At 48.2% G+C, this 22,971-nt stretch overlaps 1 protein-coding gene across 1 annotated transcript in view; it reads right to left on the bottom strand.

Moving 5' to 3' along the window:
- Nucleotides 1-3,385: 3,385 nt before the first annotated feature.
- WDR90 (WD repeat domain 90) overlaps nt 3,386-22,971 on the bottom strand; it is a 30,304-nt gene continuing 10,718 nt past the window's right edge. The window contains exons 21-43 of the mRNA XM_066576733.1: nt 22,072-22,202; nt 20,841-20,971; nt 20,395-20,556; nt 20,185-20,313; nt 19,966-20,099; nt 19,779-19,855; nt 18,455-18,583; nt 18,199-18,381; nt 17,964-18,040; nt 15,876-15,978; nt 15,529-15,650; nt 15,299-15,458; nt 14,432-14,622; nt 7,823-7,991; nt 7,634-7,745; nt 7,274-7,445; nt 7,069-7,191; nt 6,829-6,994; nt 6,621-6,751; nt 6,392-6,535; nt 4,244-4,363; nt 4,046-4,130; nt 3,386-3,696 (exon numbers count right to left, since the gene is read on the bottom strand). Of these exons, the coding sequence (XP_066432830.1) occupies nt 3,539-3,696; nt 4,046-4,130; nt 4,244-4,363; nt 6,392-6,535; nt 6,621-6,751; nt 6,829-6,994; nt 7,069-7,191; nt 7,274-7,445; nt 7,634-7,745; nt 7,823-7,991; nt 14,432-14,622; nt 15,299-15,458; nt 15,529-15,650; nt 15,876-15,978; nt 17,964-18,040; nt 18,199-18,381; nt 18,455-18,583; nt 19,779-19,855; nt 19,966-20,099; nt 20,185-20,313; nt 20,395-20,556; nt 20,841-20,971; nt 22,072-22,202 (3,109 nt within the window). The 3' untranslated portion in view covers nt 3,386-3,538. The remainder of the gene's footprint in view (nt 3,697-4,045; nt 4,131-4,243; nt 4,364-6,391; nt 6,536-6,620; nt 6,752-6,828; nt 6,995-7,068; nt 7,192-7,273; nt 7,446-7,633; nt 7,746-7,822; nt 7,992-14,431; nt 14,623-15,298; nt 15,459-15,528; nt 15,651-15,875; nt 15,979-17,963; nt 18,041-18,198; nt 18,382-18,454; nt 18,584-19,778; nt 19,856-19,965; nt 20,100-20,184; nt 20,314-20,394; nt 20,557-20,840; nt 20,972-22,071; nt 22,203-22,971) is intronic.

Genomic DNA, 22,971 nt, shown 5'->3' with positions numbered 1-22,971 from the left:
CTCGGACGAGTACGTTCGCTCATCTCTAATTTTAATATTCTGAAAAGGAGAGGCGTTTATTCTGTGTTTTGTTTTTTTAACTAATTTGCTGCCATATCGATACTTAACCCCTCGGGGTATATATCTAGGTTCCTGTGATTTCTTAAATCGGTAGTAAAGCAGTAAAAGTGAAGGATTATGATGTGGAATCCCCTATACACCGTGTCACCAATGTTGTGAAACTACAATGCCCGTCATCCTGTAGCTGTCAGGGCATGCTGAGTTTTAGTTTTGTAACAGATGGAGAGCTGCAGATGAAGAGTAGTAATGACCGACAGCGCAGTGCCACCTGCAGGAGGAAGAGGATGAGAAGGTAGTAATGACTGGCACTGCACCTCTTCCAGCAGGAGGGTAGTAATGATTGGAACCACACTGCCGGCTGCAGGAGGAAGAGGGGTAGTAATGACCGCTGCCACACCACCACATTCAGGAGGGTAGTAATAACTAAAAGCGCAGCACCACCTACAGGAGGAGGCAGGGTAGTAACGACCTATAAGTGGTGCTGCGCTGTCGGAGAACGAGGGGTAGTAATAATCGATAGTGAAGTACAACCTACAGGGGAGGGATAGTAAAGACCAGAAGAACATACAGGAGGAGGCTAGTAATGACTGCTTTCCAGGGCAGTCTACCAAGATGAAGTAGTGCCACCAAGTCTGGAAGGTGGAAGGGGTTAAACATAGTCATATACACTTACATGCAATATGTCAGCACTGAGTCTTTGAGATGCTAAGTCTCTAATCCATCATACACTGTAGCTTCTTCACGTCTCTCCCTGCTGGACTCCAGTGCTTATAGTACAGTGAATTCCGAAACCCAGCGGGGAAGAAGAGTAAAGAATCTTCTATGCCCGATGGGTCAGAGACTCAGTATGTCAGACGGCAACACGTGTGAGTGCATGTTACTGCATTTAACCCCCTCCACCTGCCAGACTTTTAGCAGCAGGGCTGGGCTGCCCTAAACATGTACTGGAGCAAAGAGAAATCCACAACTAATTGTGGCCATTGAGAGGGTCACTATTACTAAGTGGGGCCACATACAACTTGACACACAGTGTGTCCACTATAGGTTTACCTCAGCGGAAACCGCACAGTGGCCAATGCTACACCTAAATGGTTTGCTGTGGTTTTCCTTGCAGATTTGTCTCAGGATTTTGACCCTTTCCAATGCACTGTCTGACGTCTGAAGACATTATGATTTAAGGCTGTACAGCTCCGATGTTGGAAGACATCTGTCAGGGTTCTCTTACTGTATATTGCCAGCCTCTCTGCTGTTGGGAGCCTATCCAACGTCTCCTCATGCAATACTGGCTCTAGCCAGCATATAGCGCTGTTGTATAACAGCAGAAAAAGGTTAAACCCCCTAGGAAAATCAGGATACAAAGTGGATTGGAAAGGGGTAAGGATTGAAATCTTCAGCATAGATAGGAATACTGCTGATTAAGGCTGCTTTCACGTGGCCGAGAAAATCGCGCATGATTTGTGCATTGTGAGACGCACTGAATGGGGTCATACACATGAGCTGTTTTGTTTTTTTTCCTAATGAGACCACAGCGCAGGAAAAAAAATCACGGCATGTCCTATCTTTGGGCATTTCCTTGGAACACCTCGATTCACTCATTGTTTCAATGGGACTGGCGAGGCATTGCACGGTGTGCAAGGTGCACGCAAGTACGATTCTAGGTTTCCCATAGAAAGCAATGGGAAAGACCCTGCAATCCTCCAGCTCAGCTAAAAGCTGCAGCCGAGGATCGCTAATCCCTCGAAGTGACGGTGTGGGAATCTGACTAGGGGCCCGTTAACATGATACAGACCAAGATTGGAAATGACCATGTAAATAGTCTAATTGGCTATAATGGGTCCATGAAATAGACCGCACATGGAATATGCCCACATGAAGGGGCCCTCAGAGCACATTCACACACTGCAGATTTGCTGTGGATTTTGTTACAGATTTTAGTGCAGTTCTGCAGCAGATTTTCCACTTTAAACTGAAATGGGTGAACTCTGCAGATGTGCACCAAGGGCTGCAACAAATCAGCGATGTGAGAACTCCCTGTAAACTTCCATGGGTGGAATTTTCTGCATTCTGCACCACAACTTGCAGTAAATTCCGCACCAAAATTCACCCCGCCCAGTGTGAATTTTGTTGCTTAAGGCCGCTCTCACACAGGTGACAATCATGTGATTTTCTCACCATGCGACAGCACTAGAAATTGCATGTATGTGAGGCCCATGCTTTTCGATGGGTTCCTTCACATTAGCAATGCTTTGTAGGCTGCTACATTGGCACTTGCTTGTAGTCTTCAGCAAGCGTTTCCTAGTCCCCCGAGAAGCGCTGGCTCTGATTGGTTCATTGGGAGCTGCAACGATTGGCTGAGCTGTGGCGCTCGAGAGCCAATCACAGTCATTCGATGCGATGCCTGTGATTGGGTCATTGAGCGCTGCAGAGATTGGTTATCAAGCGCCGCTGCTCAGATGATCAACTGGCTCCTTCCTTGATTTTCAGCGAGAATAAAAATGCTGGCTGTGTACGATTATAACCTCTGCCATGTGCCCACCCGACCCGTACAGAGTTGTACTGACAATCGGCTGAGAGAAGCAGGGGGGATCCACCTCTGCTACACCATGAACTGCTTTATAAAAAGGAGCCTTTTCCACTGCCTGATGATCGGGTAGAAGCAGTGGCGAGTACATTTATCTGTCCACCATGGGGCAGTATGGAGTGGCACCTCACCAGCCAGCGAATGAGTAACGGCTGGACTTGTCAGCTGACTGCTTGTTTCGTGCAGCTGAAAAAATAAATCATCGCTGCTTGCAGCACATCTCTCCGTGGGCTGCAGACAATGACGACCCTCTATGGGGGAAGAACAACTGTGAATGATGGAAATATTAGCGGTCACTCACCTTTCCCAGAGATGACGACACAGGGACTTAGAGCTACTAATTAGTCCCGCGGCTGCATTACAGTACAGTGATGACACACCGACTGCAGCGCTCGCTTACCCCCATCGCTGGAGGAGTTTTGTAAAACTTACATTTCAAAGTTTGCAGCGAGCGGCTCATTAATATTCATATATTCATTTCGGCCCCCATCGCTAATCGTCGGGTCTCTGTTACTGTACATATGGAGAGACTTGTCAGTCAGCGGTGGGGAGGCGGAGTCAGCTGTGAATATTAATGAGCCGCATCAGACTCCTCTCTGCCTCCTGCTGCAAACCTTAAAATAGGCATGTTGTAGTGCAGCAGCCTGGGCACCTTTACAGACCTGACAGGTCTCCTTTATGAAGGAATTTCCTAGTTACAACCCCTCCCCCCCCCCCCCTCGGCGAATAAATAGAATTGTAAAAAACATTAACAAATAACTTTTATAAAACATTTCCAAAAAGTTACAAAAAAACTTTCAGAAAGTATTTAAATTAAAACAGATTTCTGGTAAAAAGCAGCGAACAATCCTTGTATTTTACAAACTATGTACACGAGGTCACGTGACACGGGGGGGCTCAGGAGTTCTGGATGTCCCAGACCAGCACCTGGTTATAGGACGCGGTGAAGAGAACGTTTCCTGAAGGAGAGATCCGACACAAGTGAACTGCGTCATCATGGGCCGAGAAGTCCTGCTGAGTGCCGGCCGAGGAGTCAATGACGCGAATGATGCGCTCTGCGAACAGACAGGAAACGGTTAAACATCCCGGCTTTATGTAAATTAAGCTTCATTATCGTATAATGAAAAGTTCCACAAATTGCTAATATACATTGCTTTCATTTCCTCTGCCTCTTAAGGCCTCTGCTTGCTGTCAGTGAATGGGAAAACCTACAATGCTACAATGGATCAGTGCAGGTAAATAGATCAGCATGGAGACCAGTAGCAAACAAATGACAACTGCTGCATCCGTTCAGAGCGACTGGCCGCAATCTGCAGCCATTGCTATAATTTTTGCGCAGTTTACACTATTTTCATACATCAGTACTAATCCCCCAGGTATTATCTGCTATGCTGCCCGACTTACCTCTGAAGCCCACAACCAGGAGCGACGCTGCCGGCGACATGGATAGAGAGGTGGCAAAGTGAGACAGAGGAACCCTCAGCAGAACCTGCAGGAGCAGACGGGGAAAACTTCAGAGACCGGGCGTATGTTATATACTGGCAGGGTGTGATCTGGACACAGCACTGGCTCCGATTACTCCCTGATAAGATGGTACGTTACCTGCTTCTGTGCCAAGCTGTAGAACAGAGCCTCCTTCTCTATTCCAAACCCTGTATATACCACCGTGCCGGGCTGCCAGGGACAGAAGGATGCGAGTGTCGGAACTGGCGAATCTGCGCCCTGCATAGAAAGACTATGATTAATAATTGGGCATTAATGACATCAGTACTGTTGTATTTTGTCTCCACCAGAAGAATGGGTGGAGACAAGAAGCACGCCCACAAGCAACGCCCACAACTAAATTGGCTGGGCAGAAGAATGGGTGGGCCTCATCTTCCCTGCCGGTTCCTGTCAATCACCCCTCCGCCGCTCAGCCTTGTCCCTTTCCCAGCTGTTGCGCTAGGAGCATAATGCGAGGCCGGCGAGGAGACTGACAGCGGCTGAGCAAGTGCGCCGGAGCACGAAGGGCTGAAGGCAGAGCGGCAGGGCCATCGACAGCTGAGGCCATGGTAGTGTCAAAGTGCCGCAGATTTCGGAGCACTGATGGGAGGCTGCCAGGGACAGTCTGCATGGTGAAGGCGCTGCGCTGGAGCTGTTAGGCGACAGCTTCCAGGAGGGGGCATGAGGTCACAGCGTTGGAGATGGAACCGCCTGGGGGGGGACCAACAATTACAGCATGGGAGGGGAGATGGCAGAGTGCACCGCTGAGCTAAAGCAGACAAGCTACAAATAGAAGAGCAACTACAGCAGTCACAGGGAGGTGCTGAGTGGACATGGCAGACCGCCGGGGGGGAAGGGGGCGGACGGGGGGAGTAACAGAATCAGCGGACATGGGATGATGCAGCCGGGACATCTAAAACAGGGTACTGTTGTATCTTGTCTCCTACCAGCGCAGATGAAATTCTTGGCGGTGAGTTTACGTGGCAGAGGGGTGTCACACTGACCCTTCCCTACTAGTATACCCGGGAAATCCATGTCTCCACCCCTAGGTCCGGTGGAGACAAGATACAGCCAGAACTGCATTCACATTTATACTAACTGCCACCTGGAAAATGGTCATTAAATGTTAATGAGCCCAAACCACCAATTTCAAACAGACTAAAACAACCATCTAAAGTGTAATGAGGGGGAGGAAGGGGGGAGCCTAACTCCAGATGTAGGGGAAGAAAAGGATCGGAAGTTTGGATTTCAAGAAAGCTCTAGAAGGTGTGAACAGGAGTCGCGGGAGGGGGACAGAACAATCTAGAAGGAAATTAAACTGAAAAATCCAGAAGGATGGGGTGAAAATGCCTGATCCTTTTGTTCTGTGGAAGATTAGTTCCCAGAGGACTCTCGGGAGGTGAGACAGAGAAATCACATCACGTAAAGAGTCAAGTTAAAGAGTAGCCCATCGGTAGAAGGGAGAGCAGAGGAATCTAGGGTGGGTGGGAAAGAAGAATCTGGGGGTAACAGATGAATATAGGGAGGGCAGGCCAGAATAATCTAGAAGGTGGTGGAAGCACCTGATTCTTTGTTCTGTGATAGATAAGTTGCAAGGGGGAAGTAGAGAACTTGAAGGGGAAAGCAGAGGTATCTAGGGAGGGTGGGAAAAAAGAATTGGGGGTGAACAGAGGAATCTGGATGGGCAATGGAAGCACCTGATCTTCCTGATTGGTTGTAAAAGGATCTAGAGGGAAAAACAGAGAGATCTAGAGGTGGGGGCACAGAGGAGGGGGGGGGACAGGAGTTTAGGAGGGGGACGGGCCCAGAGGGAACTAGAAAGGCGGAGAAGGACATAAGTGCCGGTCAGCAGCTTATCTCCCCTCACTGCATTTAGAACACATGTGGAGCTGAATGTACATATATATGGGGGATGTTTGTGTATATTTGGGGGATGTTCGGGTAGGACAACTGTCAGCTGAAGGAGTTTTCGGCTGCCAGCTATGTACTTTGTATGGCCACCCAAATACTCCAGTTTAGTTGAGATCTCTGGTGCAATGCAGCTTGGGAGATGTACAAGTCTACCATATAACACCCAGGGTTCACACTACACCTCCCACAATACAGCACAGCAGAACACGCCGTACAGACACTAGATCAGCAGGAGGCTGCGGCCTCAGAGCTAACAGGAAACTAGCAGAACAGTGCATGCAGCTCTGGAGGTGACTGGAGAAGACATGAAGCAATTCTGAATCTACACATCTTTGGCCGTTCATCTTCACTCCTCACCTCGTCGTGGTCAGGAGCCGGGAAGCTCAACCAGTCCAAGAGCTCGCACTTATCCTTCGTCCAATCAGAGGCCCAGATGCTCACACGTCGATCTAAACTGGCAGCCAACCAGATCTCTCCTCCTTCCAGGCCGAGTTCTTCAGGCTTTATAAAGGAGGCAGAAATATAGGGTTAATATCTAAACCCCAACGTCTTGGGAGATGGGAATCTGAACTCTACCGCGCATTACCTTCCTGGGGGAGAACTGGATGGCACTGACAGGGGACCCCTTGTGGTCGCTCAGTATTCGTATGGTCATTCCTGTCCGCGGGCTGCTGACCGCCATCATCCCGTCCTTACCACCAGATAAGAGAACGTCACCTGTGTGATAACAACATGGTCACCACACAAGTCCCCTCATCTACACTGAACCGTGTGAGCTCAGCTACATCACCGACCAGTGAGAGAGAAAGCAACAGCCATCACGGCACATGGATGTGGGTGGATCTTCATCTCCATCTCTGTCTTAGACACGCTAAAGAAGCGGATGGTCCCGTCGCTGTACCCCGCCGCTATCCTCTGACCAGATGACGGGTGGCGGCTCCAGTCCACGCACAAGCAATTCTGTGGGAGATTACTGGTGTCAGTGAATTGCGATAAAGCCTACTGAGATATAGAGGGCAGTAGTGAGTCATTACCTGGTTAAGGACCTGAAACTGAAGGAGCAGCTCACAGCTGTGGAGAGACCAGACACGCACGCTTCCATCCTCCCCGCATGTGGCGCAGTGAGTCTCCCCGGGACCCACCACTAGACCCGTCACCTGCAGACACGCAGCGACATTAGATGACGTCATCACGCTCAGCCATCCATCTACTCCGTTCTGCCACCATCATGGTTCATACCTTGTTCCGGTGACCACTGATAAGACGGATGCTGGTGTTCTCCACCCAGTTGACGTACCACAAGGTGCCAGCCGTGGTGCCCACAATCCCCATCTCCAAGGCATCGTCAAAGGTGGCGCTGACAATGGCGCCATCTAGTGTCATCTCTTGTTCCATGAGGACAGAGGAAGAGCTAGAGAGACAAAATCATTCAGAGATTTAATTTCCAGGTGCTGCAATCATTCACTGTCCCCAAGAGCTGACAATCTAACTTCCTTATCTCAAACAATGCCAAGTTAATAGAATAACCCACGAAGGAAACCAGAGAACATACACACCCCCCGGCAGAAGTTGCCCTCGGACCGGTCCTGCTCTACGTACCTGGCGTTGGAGCCCTTTTCTCGCAGCTCCTGGACGGAGGCCACAGACCACAGCCTTATCCTGCGGGTGTTACTGCCGGTTAGCAGACGGTTCCCTCGGCACAGCAGGGCACCTTCGGGGCAGAGCGCAGCAGTTAATTCTTTGTACCTGGCATTACTGGAGCTGAGTGGGCGCAGAGCGGGCACTCACCTATCTCCCCCTGATCCGCTTCCCAGGTCATAAAGCAGCGGTGAGTCTGAGCGTCCCACACACACACCTGCCCTGTGCTGCACCCGGTGTACAGCAGGGAGGTCGGGTTATAGGTCAACGAGGTCAACTCTGCTGCACCGACCTCATCCGGAACTGCTGCTCTAAAGACCTAGAATGCAACGGACGGGACAATGCTGAGAACGAATGAAACAGCTGTAGGGAGCGCGATCTTAGGAGTAACGTTATCACAATCCCCAGTGATGCTGCAGAATGTAAAACCATTCTTTAATCCCTTCTTGTCTACATAACGTAAACGTACATCATGAGGTCATGAAGGGTGTGGGGAGGAGAGTCGGCTCCAATTGTAGTCAGTTATTACAATGCCACTATCAGAACTGACCCAAGCAGCCATCTGAAGGCAGAGCTGCTTCGGCGCCCCATCGCCTCCCCCGCAACACTATTGCAGGGTGCCAATGGGTTAGCATGACATCCTGGGGCCTAGTGAAGGCTCCCAGGGCTCCATGCACGGATGTCTAATAAGCCCTGCGTATGGTACAGCTTAATAGGAAATGACACTAATTACTCTATACTGCAATACTGAAGTATAGCGGTATACAGTGCAAGCAATCAAGTGATTGCAAATTCAAGTTCCCTATGAGGGCTAAAATAAATGTGGAAAAAGGTTTAATAGAATGTTTTAAATATTATAAAATATATCTGAGGCGGAGGACTGGCTAACTGCTAGACGTCGACTAGAATGACTGTAATGTATACAGAACTACCCCTTTTCTCCTTCTAGGTTTTGGGACTCCTGCCTGTTACATGGTCATAACACTAAATTATCCAGCTGCATTCTAGACACTTCACATTTGGTATGTTCTGAACATATTTGGACTTAAGATGACAAGACTGGGACTTTCACTGTCTATTGCGGGCCGCTGCGCCCTTCTCTCCTAGGGATAACAGTGAGCTGTCCCCCTCTGGGTATCCTTAACCCTCCTCCACATTTTATTCCCCCCCTCCCCCCGCCTTACCCCTCCCCCACATCCCCCTTCCCTCCTTTTCTCCAGGGGCCCACCTAGGTAACACTCAACAGGTTAATGTTGGTTTTTATTCTCGACCCGCCAATCTAATAGTACCTCAGGTATAGCCGAGGCTAAAAGCTATACTATGTAGGTTCCCCCTAATGTTAGTTTGCCACGAATACTAACTTTGCAGAGAGAGCGTTCAGCGTTTGTTTTCCTACGAGTTATTCAAGTTCTAAGTTGGCAGTATACTACCTCAATGTTACTAAATTGTATACATCAGATGCTCTATATTTGTCTTAAAGATGCACGGAAACATTATTACACAGTGTGTGATAAAGACCTTATCGGGTGTTGTGGAGGGGCACCTGACAGCCAGAATGATGAAAGAAATTCTATCCGGACCCGATTAACCTGTCCTTACCTATGGTGGAGGTAATCTTTGTGTCCTGGAATGTCAGGGGCATGGGATCAGCCAGAAAGTGATCAACAATTAGTTCCTTGGTGCGCTCCTGGAAACCACATATATTATGCCTGCAGGAAACCCACCTCACACCCCAAACTACAAAAGTTCTGCTAAAACCATGGGTTCAGTGGTGTGCCCACTCTTGTCACACGTCATACTCCAGAGGAGTATCGCTACTCATAGGAAGATCTCTCAGATGGGAAGTGGAACAGCTTAAAAAGGATTCAGAGGGCAGATTTATCTTCGTGAGATCCAAAATTAATAATGACCCTTATGTCCTTCTATGTTACTATAACCCACCACCCGCGTCAACAGCCCTCCTGGCTGATGGTATCCCATTTGCTTGTCTGCATGGGAGACACGAATATGGTAATGGATCCCCTCCTAGATAGATTCGGAGGTGGTGCTCGGAGGGAGACACAAGTGCAACCCGCTTGGCCTCCATGGTATCAGTGACAGGATGGCTGGATCCTGCCATGCAGCCCATAACCACGCACTTAGTCGTATACATTACATATTCGGATCTCCCTCATTATTCCCAAAAATCAACTCCATAGAATTCCTCCCCCAAGGGATCTCAGATCATTCGCCGATCCGCATGGCCCTGAGAAATCCAGGTCCTGCTGCCACTAAAAGACTGAAGATACACCCATTTTGGCTCATGCTGCGCCGCCCAAATGACCGTATACCGGATCAGATCCAACTATACTACGAGGCACATGGAACACACTCCGATATGATGCTGATATGGGAGGCGTTCAAGCCTTATCTCAGAGGCTGCTTCAGATCCTCAATCCGCAGCACGAGAGGAGGAACTCCTAGCGGAGCGATGTCAATCACTAGAAAAAAAATTTATCTCTGACCCATCAGACACTAAAAGGGATAGATGGCCACAGGTTGGTAGAGACTATCTACTATATTTGAGAGAAAAGGCCCAGAGGAATCTATTTTTCACCTGACAGTCCTTCTTCGAATTAGGCAACCAGTCTAGCAAACTACCAGCATTTATGGGACCAGATGGTCTGCCAGTGGAGGTCTACCTACACCAGAATGAAGAAATTACCCCACATCTACTTTCTTTATATAAATATATATTTGAAAAAGACCGCCTCCCAGAGTCGATGCTAGATGCCAACATAGCCCTTATTTCAAAGACAAAGACCCGGAGGAATGTGGTTCGTATAGGCCTATCTCTCTCAATACAGATTACAAAATCCTCACTAAAGCGCTTGCTTCTCAGCTGAATCAAGCCATAAAAGATATTATACACCCTGAGCAAACTGGCTTCATCCCTGGAATGTCCACTTCGGACAACATCAGAAGGACGCAAGTGATTACACAGGTGGGCTGGAGGTGGAGGGCAAACTGGGCCTTGGCCTCATTGGATGCGGCTAAGGCATTTGACTCTGTTGAATGGCCATATTTGATGGAGGCTCTCCGGTGATTCGGATTTGGAGATTCATTTATTAAGTGGATGTCTATTCTGTATAGAGCTCCGACAGCTAGGGTTGTGGTGAACGGCTTGGCTTCCGCCTCCTTCTCACTTCATAGGGGAACCCGACAGGGTTGCCCGCTCTCCCCTCTCTTGTTTGCGATCGCTATAGAACCCCTGGCCCTGAAGATCCGACAACATGCAACATATAGAGGGATCCAGATTGGGCCCATAGAATTTAGGATAGGGCTATACGCAGACGATATAATATTATATATGTCGGACGCCAAATGCACTCTGCCGTTGGCCATCTCTCTAATAGATCAATTTGGAAACTTTTCAGGTCCACGCATTAACTGGCAGAAGTCTGCCCTTATGCCCCTAAGACCAGAGGGATGGTTGATGGGAGATGTAATTTGCAATTTACAAGTCATCCCTCAATTTAAATACCTCGGGATCCATATCACTAGAGACTACACCCTGAGCTTAGATCTAAAGGTTATCCCCCTACTGACATCCCTCCAACTTAAATTGAAGACTTGGAGCTCCTTGCCACTATCAGTAGCTGGCAGAATAAACCTCCTTAAAATGATAATACTCCCCAAATACCTATACTGTCTAGAACATGCAGAGACAACTGTACCACAGAAATTCTTTAAAAAGACCAATTCACTAATAGCATCATTTATTTGGGGGAAGTCTAGAGCCAAACTCATTTTGGAAACTTTGCAGCTACCTAAGGAGATGGCGGGACTGGCATTACCAGACCTTAAACTCTATTACTTAGCAGGACAGGTTAGATACATCCATCACTGGCTGTCGGGCTCTCCCCTCCCAAACTCCGAGCCCCACTTGATGTTCTTTCTTTCAGAGGCATCACTTTGGATCCCTCTGGAAAAGCCAGGGCTACTAACTAGATGGATGTTACCCATCCATAAACTTGCAGTAAATGTGTGGCAGGCATGCAAGCTATTGACTAAACAGGAGAGTACTCCCCTGGAAACCCCCTTATGGGACAATAGAGCACGGCCGCATTTCATGAACTTACCAGACAGACAGTTTTGGTCGAACCTGGGAATCACTACACTGGAGCATTTGTACATTGATGGGGCTCTGGCCTCCTTTGAACAATTACAGCAGCTATACCAAGTTCCAAGAACGGGCTTTTTCAGATATTTACAGCTTAGACATGCCCTGACAACACAATTCCCAGAGCCCAGGCAACCTCTCTCTCTATACCCACTGATAGGCATACTGCGCACCCAAGGACCCAAAGGCCCGATATCGGTACTATACACACCTATTACACTCCAAGATCCCTGACGCACCGATGACAGTGCTGGAGAGATGGAGAGAGCTCATTCCCTCCCTCCCTAATGAGGATTGGGAATCTGCAATGTCTACATATACCATGGTATCACCAGCCGCAAATAACAAATTAACTCAATTATATATCCTACATCAGTGCTATTTGACACCGATCAGGCTTCATAAAATGAATAGGACAGCCATGAGCCAATGTCACTGCTGCCGGGCACCCAATGCAAATTTCAATCACTTAATATGGTACTGCCCGGACATTAATATATATTAGGGAGAAATCACAGAATTCCCAATTGCTGGGAATACCGGTGCCACTTGATCCAGCCACGTGCCTACTGGGTATTCTGGACGAGGAGCAATGGCAATTTCATGATAGGATATTCCTCATCAAGGTATTATTCTACGCCCGCAAGGTAATAGCCCTACGCTGGATGGACAGACGCCCCCCCGACGCTGTTAAAATGGCAAAATATTATTAACTCGGTCTTGCCGTATGAGAGAATAGTCTATAAAAATAGGAAATGCCCGGAAAAGTTTGACAAGGTATGGGGAAGATGGTGTGGTTCAACAAACACAATCTTTACACGAGATACATTTCAAAGCCTACTAAGGGGAGCTGTGTCCAGGGCTACCTCCTAAAGAGAACACTAACTGCTGCTCTCCGCCGATATCCTGGGTAGATGAACCAACACACCAGGTCAATATATATATGATGTGTAATGTATCTATGTATCTATCACTCGATCTTAGAGAGCTTATGATGTACGCAAAGTTATTCACCCATATATTGTATGTTATATACATTGTTCAATAAAACGAGTTTAAAAAAAAATATATTATAATATATATGTATATTAAAAATAAAATAAAAGTTACGGCTCTTGAAAGGAAAGGGGGTGAGAGAAAAAACGATAAAGAAAATGAAAAATCTCTGGTCCTAAAGGAGGTTAATATTGGACTTCAGATATCTGATCGCTGGAAGTTACAGGCTGCACTACTGAGAGCGATTGAGGAGTCATCCCCATGCTGATGTCAGTCAGGTGCAGTGATGTCATGGGGACAGCCAAATTACCATCCGCATCAGTCTCTACATTTAGCCTCACTTGTGTTATTAGTGCTTAGTATTACAGATGTGGAACTAATCCTACATCCACATGACAACACTTCCTGTCTGTGCCGTGACCTTCTGCAGTCCTGTATAACAGCTACCAACTTAAATAGCGTCAGTTGTGTATAAGTGATGAGGATGGGTATTTTAATTCACAGTGACAGGGCAGGAAGTGTTTTCTTGGCGACCTGACTGAAGACTTTGGTAGTTTTCCTTTAAGGAATTCTTTGGCCAGTGCAGGGGATTACACTCCTTATTTAGCCTAGCAACCCCTCAACCTGAGAACTTTTGGGGTCCCAGTTAGGGTTGCCACCTTTGTTATAAAAAAAATATCAGCCAAAGTAAAAGGGGGCGTGGTTTGAGGAGTGGCTTATGATGACATATGTTTTTTATCTCAGCTATTCCAGTGGCCTCAGTAGTAATAGCGCCCCCATTCAAAGGGTCCAATAATTAATAGTGCCCCCTTTAGTGGCCTGGTAGTAATAGGACCCCCTAAAGAGGTCTCAGTAATAACAGGGCCCCTTTAGTGATCTCAGTAGTAATAGTGCCCATTCTCAAAGGACCCAATAATTAATAGTGCCCCCTTTAGTGGTCTCAGTAATAACAAGGCCATTTTATTGATCTCAGTAGTAATAGTGCCCCCTCTCAAAGGACCCAAAAGGAATAGTACCCCCTTTAGTGGTCCAGTAGTAATAAGTGCCCGCTTTAGTGCTCTCAGTAATAACAGGGCCCATTAGTGCTCTCAGTAGTAATAGTGGCCCGTCTCAAAAGGTCCCAATAAGTAATAGTGCCCCCTTCGTGGTCGAAGTGATAATAGGGCCATCTTTATTAGCCCCAGCGATAATAGGGCCACTTTTATTGGCCCCAGCAGTAATAGTTTTTCCCCTTTAGTGGACCAGCAGTAATAGTGCCCCCTCTTGGTGTCCTCTCCATCCTGAACCTCTGGTCGGCAGCACCCCTATCATCAAGCACTAGAACTCCTATTCAAGCTCCGGTCAATACGCCGCTGCAGCTCAGAGAGGATCCTCAACTCCTCCTTCCAGCATATGTGCTGCGTACAGCGACTGCTGCCCGCCGGAGGTGCCCACACCAGGTGACTATTTCTTATCAGCAAAAAATAAACACCAGCCTCTAGGGGAAATTACCGTCTGGATTGCAACTCAAGTCCCAGCAGCTTGTCAGGCAGATAGAAAGGTGGAACATTCCCCCCTTGCAGTGTGACTAACCAGTCGCAGCAATGCATCATGGGCCTCACCTTCATCTGACTCGATGCTCCATTGTCTTCCACTCGCCAGAAATTCACAGTCCTGCTGCCGACACAAGCAAAGGTGTCAGCGTGTGATGGGTTAAAGATGGCGGCATGTGCGGGCTGTGGCAGCTTAGTGCTCGCCAGCATCTCGTAGGTCCTGGTGCTCCACAGCGCGAGGGTCCCGTCTCTGTAGTCACCTGCATCAGGTAGAAAGGCTCATGACTTACTGTAGACTCTGGGACATACAGAGGAGCGGGGGCTTCCAGGGCTGTAATGATTCTCCCGCAGGGCGGTCTGGAAGCCGAATCGCAATACGTTTGTATGATCAGCATTAAAGGGACTCTCCGTGCAAAGCATGTGCGCAGTCAGGTCTGGTTCAGGTGAAGCCGGACATGCCAACCTCTTGTGACTACATAGAATAAGGTACTATGTATCATCTTAACCCCAACGACCAAAAGTTTTTAATCCTATATAACCAGACACACGGTGGCTTTAACTTCCTTCCTGACATCTTTCGTAAATGTACAGCAGACGTCGGAAAGGCGCAAGAGCTGGCTGTGTTATAGGATTGGAGTGTGACTGTTTAACCCCTTAGATGCCATGGTCAATAGTGACCGCAGAATCTAAGGCTCTAAGGCTATGTTCGCACAGCTGTGTATGAGGCCGATTGGTCTGGGGAAATTATGATGCAGGTCCGCCTCCTAAACTGCGGTGGTAATTGGGACAGATTCTACATCAAGTTGGCTATAAGATCCACTGTATGAACACGGGCTAAGCGGTTATACAAATGTGGGGGTTCCCTCTGACAACTGATGGCAGCTCAGTGCCTAGTGAAGGTCAGCCATCTTGGTACTCCCATTACACCCTACTCACCGACAGAGAGCAGCAGCCGGTCGTCCCTGGAGAAGCTCATGGCCTGGACCTCAGTGCTGTGATGCTGCAGGACTTTTACGCAGGTTCCTTCTTGTGCATCCCAAACTCGGATCTGACAGAGAGAAGAACCGTCTCCGGAGCCCGAAGACGACGCCAGGATCTGTGCGCACAAGGGGGAAACCTCAGCGATGAGTGCGCCTGGCTGATGGGAAGAGCAGGGGGATACTTACCAGACCATCATGGGTGAGCGCCAGGGTGGAGATCTCCTCCGGGTGACCAAGCCAGTGACGCTGCGACCCAGAATGCAGATCTTCCACCACAATCACACAGCCACACGTGTAAGCGAAGAACCCTGCGACAGAGACCAGCAAGTCTCAACTACAGCAGCTCCAATATAAATGGCCGGACATACTTGTTGTTTAAGTTCTTTAAGACCTCTGCTTGCCCACAGTGAACGGAAACATTTTTTTTTCACATTGAGAGCCATCAGCCCTAATACTTCTTGGAAATGGTGATGATTATTACTTATAAAACTTGGAACCCCTTTATTTATGGGCTGATGGCAGCGACATCATACCTGTGTCCGGGTTCCACACCATGTTCCCTCTGCCGTTACCATTGTACCCGATGACTGTTCTGAGGACCAGCCTCTCCTGCCCGGCTGAAGGATGACACGCCACCTAGAAAACAAACCACCGCCATGTCATCGGAGGGAACGCACCTGCCCTGCAGAATACAGGGGGGCTCCACAGTCAGGAAGGTGACGGCCCTTTGTAGGGGGGTGCATTCACTAAGTACACAGGCTTTGAATTCTAAAGTTTCACGTATCAAGATATAATAAAAAATCTGGTCCTTAGAAGGAGTTAAAATTAGATGCACACGGCAGAGCCGGATTCCGCTTGTGGAATCCCGAGTAGAATCCGGCTCTGACAGCAGCGGCATCCGTGTGTACCTGTCATTCAGACGTCTTTTCTGTACTGCGGATGGACCCGGCGGCTCACCATCGTGCATGCGCAGCACAGATTTTTTTTTCAACCTTTTTCTTCCCTGCACCGTCGCTAGGCGATGGTGTGGAATTCGCGACCTGTCCGCTGTATTCATTGTGGATGGGCCACATATCGATGGCTTCCATTGACTTCAATAGAAGCCATCTGCGCGGAATCTACATGAGAATGGAGCATGCTGCGATTTTTCCTCCGCCAGTGGATAAGAAGCAGCGGATCTCCATAGGAAGTAACAGGCAGTATTTGCTGTAGATTCGCGGTGCCGACTCCGACTGCGGATTCCGTAGCAAATATTCGCCCATGAGCAGGAGTCCTTACTGCTTCCACAGTTATGAAAAGGGCAAGTAGCAGGCAGGTGCTGCTAATGAAACGACCTTTACCAATTATCAGCAAGCGTGGCCACTTCTATAAAAGCAGATGTTATAACAGCTTGCTGGTGTGGAGCATTCAGGTGTGTTAACACAATGGTGCACAGTCAAGAGTATTCGAATACAATGTGGGGCTCCAACCAGCGAACACATCTCACTGTTCCATAGTACAGATGGACTAACAGCAGATGACCGGTTCCAGCTTCGTTGCGTCTAACGGCTGGGGGGGGGGGGGGGGGGGATTATATCTCTGAGCAGCGGAGAAACATCTTCTGATCAGATGGATCCAGATTTCTGTTGCTGATGGGAGGTCAGAATTTGGCACAAGCAGCATGAATCGATGACCCCTTCCTGTCAGCTGATCAGAACATGTTAGCACCTCCATCTCATCTGCAGCAACTACAAGAAGCTTCCTGTCCGCAGGGGCCGATATTCCTGCAGGAGGATTTCATCACCGAGTGGACCCTACACCACGGCGAATTACTGCAGATCTGAAGGCTAAAGGAGTCCAACGTGTTACTGGATGGGGGTCTAATAAAGGGCATTCAGTGTAGAAGATCAAACTGATATTAAGTGTCTTGTATATATGCAGGCGGTTCATAACTTCTCACTCACCCTGTACACCTAAGGGGGCGCTGTATGTCAGGCAGGGCAACTATTTGGGATGAGAGCTTGTAAATATCATTTAAAGAGACGCTCTCCAATTTTATCAAAGTAAACCCTATTAGTTGAAAACATCTGATGACCCGAGCTCTTCCGATACTCTAATGTTCCCTGTACCGCATTAGCACTCCCCCGAGCCTGTCCCGATCTCTTTGCAACTACATGTAGACAATGTCAATGTTCTGCAGACATCTAAAGAAGACCTTTACACGGGCCGATTATCACCTGCACAATTGCGAGAAACAACGAATTTGGGGGTCAGATGTCCCGTGTACAAGCCGCTGAGTGAGAACTGAATGCTAAGCGACTGTCAGGCCGTGTGAACAGGCAGTTGATAATCTATGAAGGACTGCCTGTTTACTGTGAATGGAGGAGGCTGGAATGATCCCCGGCCTGCTCCGCCTCCATTCACTGAATGACTAACACTGCTGTGTAAAATACAGGACCAATAATTGGGTAGTAGTCCGTGTACAGGCATCTTTACTCACCTGATAGTCTGGAGATTCTGATAATCCCACATGCCGGATTACCAGACAGTAGAAGAAAACATGTAATAATCTTAGACTTGAGCTTCTCTATGTATGGAGAACTGTCTGACGGGGCAGGTAGGTGGTCCGGGCATTGACGTACCTTGGCAGGGCTGGAACTTTTGAAGCGAGGGTTGAAGTGTGTGTAGATGTCAGGACACAGGGGATCCGGCCTCAAATCTAAGAAAGGAAGAAGCACGTTACGAAGATGACTGCTAACCAGTCTTTACAGCTTGTGGCTACACAACTCTCACAAAACTACAACTCCCAGCATGCTCTGACAAAACTATAGCTATAGGCTGTGCTCCTCAGTACTGGCCAGGAGGTAACTTCCTTACCTTCCCCTTGAGCGGCAGCGATGCCCCCTCTGCCCCAGGGCAGCTTTGTCCTGTTCACCTGGTTTTCTATGATAATGAGAGACGAGTGGCCAGCGCTCTCCCCCGGATCTTGGACCTCCACCTCTTCTACCTTCGACGTCTCATGGTGAACTTTTCCCAGACCTTCATCGCCATCATCTGACTCTGCCCAGAAGAACGATGATTAGGGCACAGCAAGTATCCAGGACTGGTGATGAGGGGCTGGAGAGGGTCTCACCTGTGTGCGCCGCACCGTGCACTGGGCTGATATCCAGGCGCGGAGGGGAGGAGATGCAGGGACGAGGGACCGACACCCGCGGCATCCCACTGGAGATGAAAGTGGAGTCTCTTCTCTGATCCGCACAATCTGTTATTTAACAAAACAGCAGGTTCTGATACTTTCAAATATACTTGTGGTTCAAGATCTCTGCTTGCTGTCAGGGAGGGGAAACCTTCCTTTATCTGAGGCTGAAAATGCGTCTTGATCATGTCCACCTCACACAGTTGCAATGTATCAAAGTCTAACAATACCGGTGTCAGATGTATACGATCAAGACAGAATTCTATTATTTCCATTCACTGCCGGTTAGCATGGATCTATGATAACACAAAGCGTCAGTGTCGACTAAATGCAGCGGCAGCTCAAATCTCTCTTCTGTCATTATGATACAAATGACACCATGTAACACTTTGTGAGCAGAAGTAACCTGGAGGAGTTTTCACTCTCTGAATGTAAACAATAAATGCCCCTATTTACTAACAGCAAGCAGAGATCTTGACAACAGCGAGGAAAGTATATTAGAAAGTTACACAATGAATAAATTTAAGAATGTAAGGGGTCTTGAAAGGGGGTTTTCATCGGTAACAGCCAAGCAAGAAAAAGCTATGCCTTTTCTGTAAGTCCTATAGAAGTCGTCGGAGTTACGCAGGCAGAGATCTATGCTGTTAAGCTGTTTGTGCAAATAACATCGACTTCTATGGGAGTTATGGAAACGGTGTAATGAAGCACACTAAGCTATTTCCATACATCCTGACCACCTCTGACCACAGCATACAACCAGACTGGGGGCTTCAGCTCATGTCAGGTCCTGTTTTGTCCAGGATTTTCGGACAGATCTTCATAGGAGGCACAAATAAAGCCCCCAACACTTAAAGGGTATTCCAGGCATTTAGTCCCTTGCAGTACTGATTATCTATCCTCAGGATAGATCATCAATAGTTGATCAGAGGGGTCCGCTGCGCGGCATCTCCGGTGATCAGATGATCTCAGTCACTACACTCATGGCAGCGGGGCTAGATGTCCACATTGGGCTCAGAGCTGGAAGTGCAATAGAAGGTATTGCTCCCAGGGAAATCAATGGGCGCTATACCTTCCAATGCACTTCTGGCTTGGCTGTGATCAATTGATTGCCAGAAGTCCCAAGCGGTGGAGCCCCACCAATCGCCTACTGATGACCCGTCCTGGGGATAAGTCATCAATACTGCAAGGGGTTAAACGCCTGGAATCCCACTTCAATATAAGGCCCACGATCAGCTTGTAAGATTGCTGACATCGCACTTACCAATGCTGGAATGTAGGGGGAGGGGCAACCGCCCCATGACGCTAGACGGGTGAGCGGCGGGCACACATCCTGCAGAACTGCAGATGGGAAAATAGTACATTATCCATACAGCTGGATTAGTCATATAGCAGGCAGTGAATAGAATCCGCACCGTAGATCATTCCTATTTAGTATGGCAAGAACCCACCTGACATCTAGAGCGTCAACTTCAGGAGCCGCTTCAAAGTTCCAAATAAAAATGGCGTCTCCGGCGGTGATGACACACTGCTGATCCGGAGAAAAGTCCACTTGCTGAATAGGTTCGGAGTGGCCAATGAAGACCTGAAGAGAAGCAGGACGTAGTAATATGAAGACACGGGTAAGGGGGAGCCCACTGTCCGCAATCAGTCAGGCACCACAAAGTTACCTGCGGGCGCGAGCTTCCGGCCAGGCCGTGGTCCCATACTTTTAGGATCCGCTCACCAGCTGTCACCAGGTACTTGTTATCCTCACTCACCGCCACCGAGGAGCAGTATTCTTTGTGCAAGTGTGTGACCTGGGGGTAAGTAGACATGTCATGTCAGGCCTAGACGGCAGCAGACCCATCACCCCCAGAGTACAGTGGTAAGGCGCTCACCTCTCTAGTCAGCTGACCAGTAGTCGGGTCCAGCCACAGCATCTTGTTTCCAGAGGTGAACACCAGGAGGCGGTAAGGACGGCGAGGACTGAAGGCAAGACCCAGAGCGCAGTCCAGTTTGATGCTGTCCAGGTCCAGTATGCTGACATCAACCCGCAGAAGCTGGAAAACACCAGGAGAAGGTGGAATGAGGAACCAAACCCAAGAGCAGCACTCCCTTAATGAGGTTCTCAACATGAACATCCCTATAAAATGGTGAATGGTTAATACATGGACATGTGCCTATGCTTCTAGCTAGTAGAGCCCAAATATTGCCCCCCCCCCCCCCTCAACTGCATCCATATGACTTACCATAGAAAGGGTGCGCCCCTATAACTGTCTGACACCACTGAGATATGCGATGTCCAGAGGGCCACATATTAACCAGTTCCTGCCTGCTGAATTACCTCATCTAAAGAGCGTCCGTCCATGATGGTTACTGTGTATTCTGTAGGTCCAACAAAGGCCAATAAATGACCGTCCCTGCTGAGGGTCAGCGCCTGCGGCCCCCGCTCAGAGTCCTTACACACCACGTTACCTGAGAGGCAGAAGAAACACAAGTGAAGACTATATTATGTATCGGCTCATCCAGGCTTATAGAACTGCAACAACTAAAATGCATGTACTTTCTTTCAATTTCTCCAACATCTCTGCTTACTGTCAGGGACTGCAAACTTCATTGTTTATATCCTGACCTAGTCTGGTACACACAAGAGGTTAATTAAAGGCAATGAGGTGTATACTATACTACCAAAAGTAATTGGAGACCAGAACAAGAATCAAACGTAGTATTTACTTCCATATGTTAATACTTAGTGGGGCTCCTTTGGCTCTAATGACATTGGATACTCTCCGTGGCATACTTTCTACTAATGTCTGATACACTTCAGCAGGTATTTCCCCCCATTCATCCTGCAAATGTCTGGCAAATAACGTCAAAGGTGCATCGACTTATCTACAATGGAGTAAAAAGGGTTATCATTAGACAGGTGAGCAATGGAAGAACGTTCTATGGAGTGATGAACTGGCATTGTCTCCGTTTGTTGGTTGTAGTGACAAGAACTATGACCACAGAGGTGTACCCTGACAATAATGTGCTGCTGACAATGTGGTAATACTCTGGGAATGGTCGGCCATACTTCCAACAAGACAACGTGCCTTGTCACACAACCAAAGATGTTTTACATTGGTTTGAGGATATGGATGTTCCACGGCTGGACATCTCTGTGACGAGCTGGAATGTCACTGCTGAAAATATGAATAGTATCCATCTTCTTGGAGACAACTCGCCAGACATTTGCAGGATGGATGGAGGGAAATATTAACTAAAGTGTATCGGACATTAGTAGAAAATATACCACGGAGAGTATCCAATGGCATTTAGGACCAAAGGAGCCCCACTAAGTATTAACATATGGAAATAATGACCATTTTTCATTTTGCTCAGATGTTCAATTACTTTTGGTAGGACAGTTTATTTAGAAGCTGGTCTGCTGATGCATTTAGTTGATAGAGGTTTGCCTACACTGACACACTGTACCACGTCCATCAGTTGTATACGAAAAAGTACTCCACAGAATCCAGAGCCATCACGGTCAGGAAAAAAGTGATTACACAGTAGATGTTTTTGCCACTCACCAAGCACCCGCACGACATGCTGTTCTCTGTGCCCAATGCCGTAGAGGGCCAGCGATCCCGCCGAGCAGGAGCTATACATCAGTGCTCCGTCCGGAGAGAAGAGAAGGCCGGTAATGGCTCCTCTGTGCTGCCTGAAAGGAGAAAGGGAAGTCAGAGATAGAAGGAAATCATAAGACTATTATATACACTGAACAGCCCTCTTTATTAGAGCCCTCAACCCTCTTACAATTCGTGCTTCCCTGTAATGGAAAGTCTCCCCATGACCCCGGAGTGCAGCATAAAATCACGTGACAGGTTCTCCGTAGATCAGTTTCTGTGTGAATCCATATTAGAGTATATGGAGAATGGCATGATCGAGAAAAAACACCCAACAAAAGGAGATCCTATTGGTTGGAAACAACTCATTGCCAAAAGGGGTCAGAGGAGGATGTCGGGAATCGTTGCGACCAACAGATACTGCATAGCAAGGAGCAGTCGAATTCAATGCTGGTGCTCCGATTAACGTGTCCGAACACACAACTCGTCGCTCCTCCGCACGGATAGCCTATACCAGCAGACAACCAGTTCCAATACCATTGTGTCTAAGGGAAACAGAACAGCGAGACTCCGAGGGGCAAAAGAGCGCAAATCTTGTATCACTGAGCAGCAGAAAACCATCTCCTGGTCAGATGGATCCAGATTTCTGTTGCCCCGTGCTGACGGGAGGTCAGAATTTGGCACAAGCAGCATGAACCGATGACCCCTTTCGGTCGGCTAGTCAGAACATGTCAGCACCTCCATCTAATCTGCAGCAACTACAAGAAGCTTCCTGTCCACAGGGGCCGGTATTCTTGCATAACGACTTCATCACCTAGAGGAATCTACACCATGATGAATCACTGCAGTTCTGAAGGCTGAAGG

The sequence above is a fragment of the Eleutherodactylus coqui genome, chromosome 8 (genome assembly GCF_035609145.1).
Source record: "Eleutherodactylus coqui strain aEleCoq1 chromosome 8, aEleCoq1.hap1, whole genome shotgun sequence".
Lineage (NCBI taxonomy): Eukaryota > Metazoa > Chordata > Amphibia > Anura > Eleutherodactylidae > Eleutherodactylus > Eleutherodactylus coqui.
Note: the sequence above shows the minus strand (reverse complement) of the source record. Positions and strands in the feature narration are given on the sequence as shown.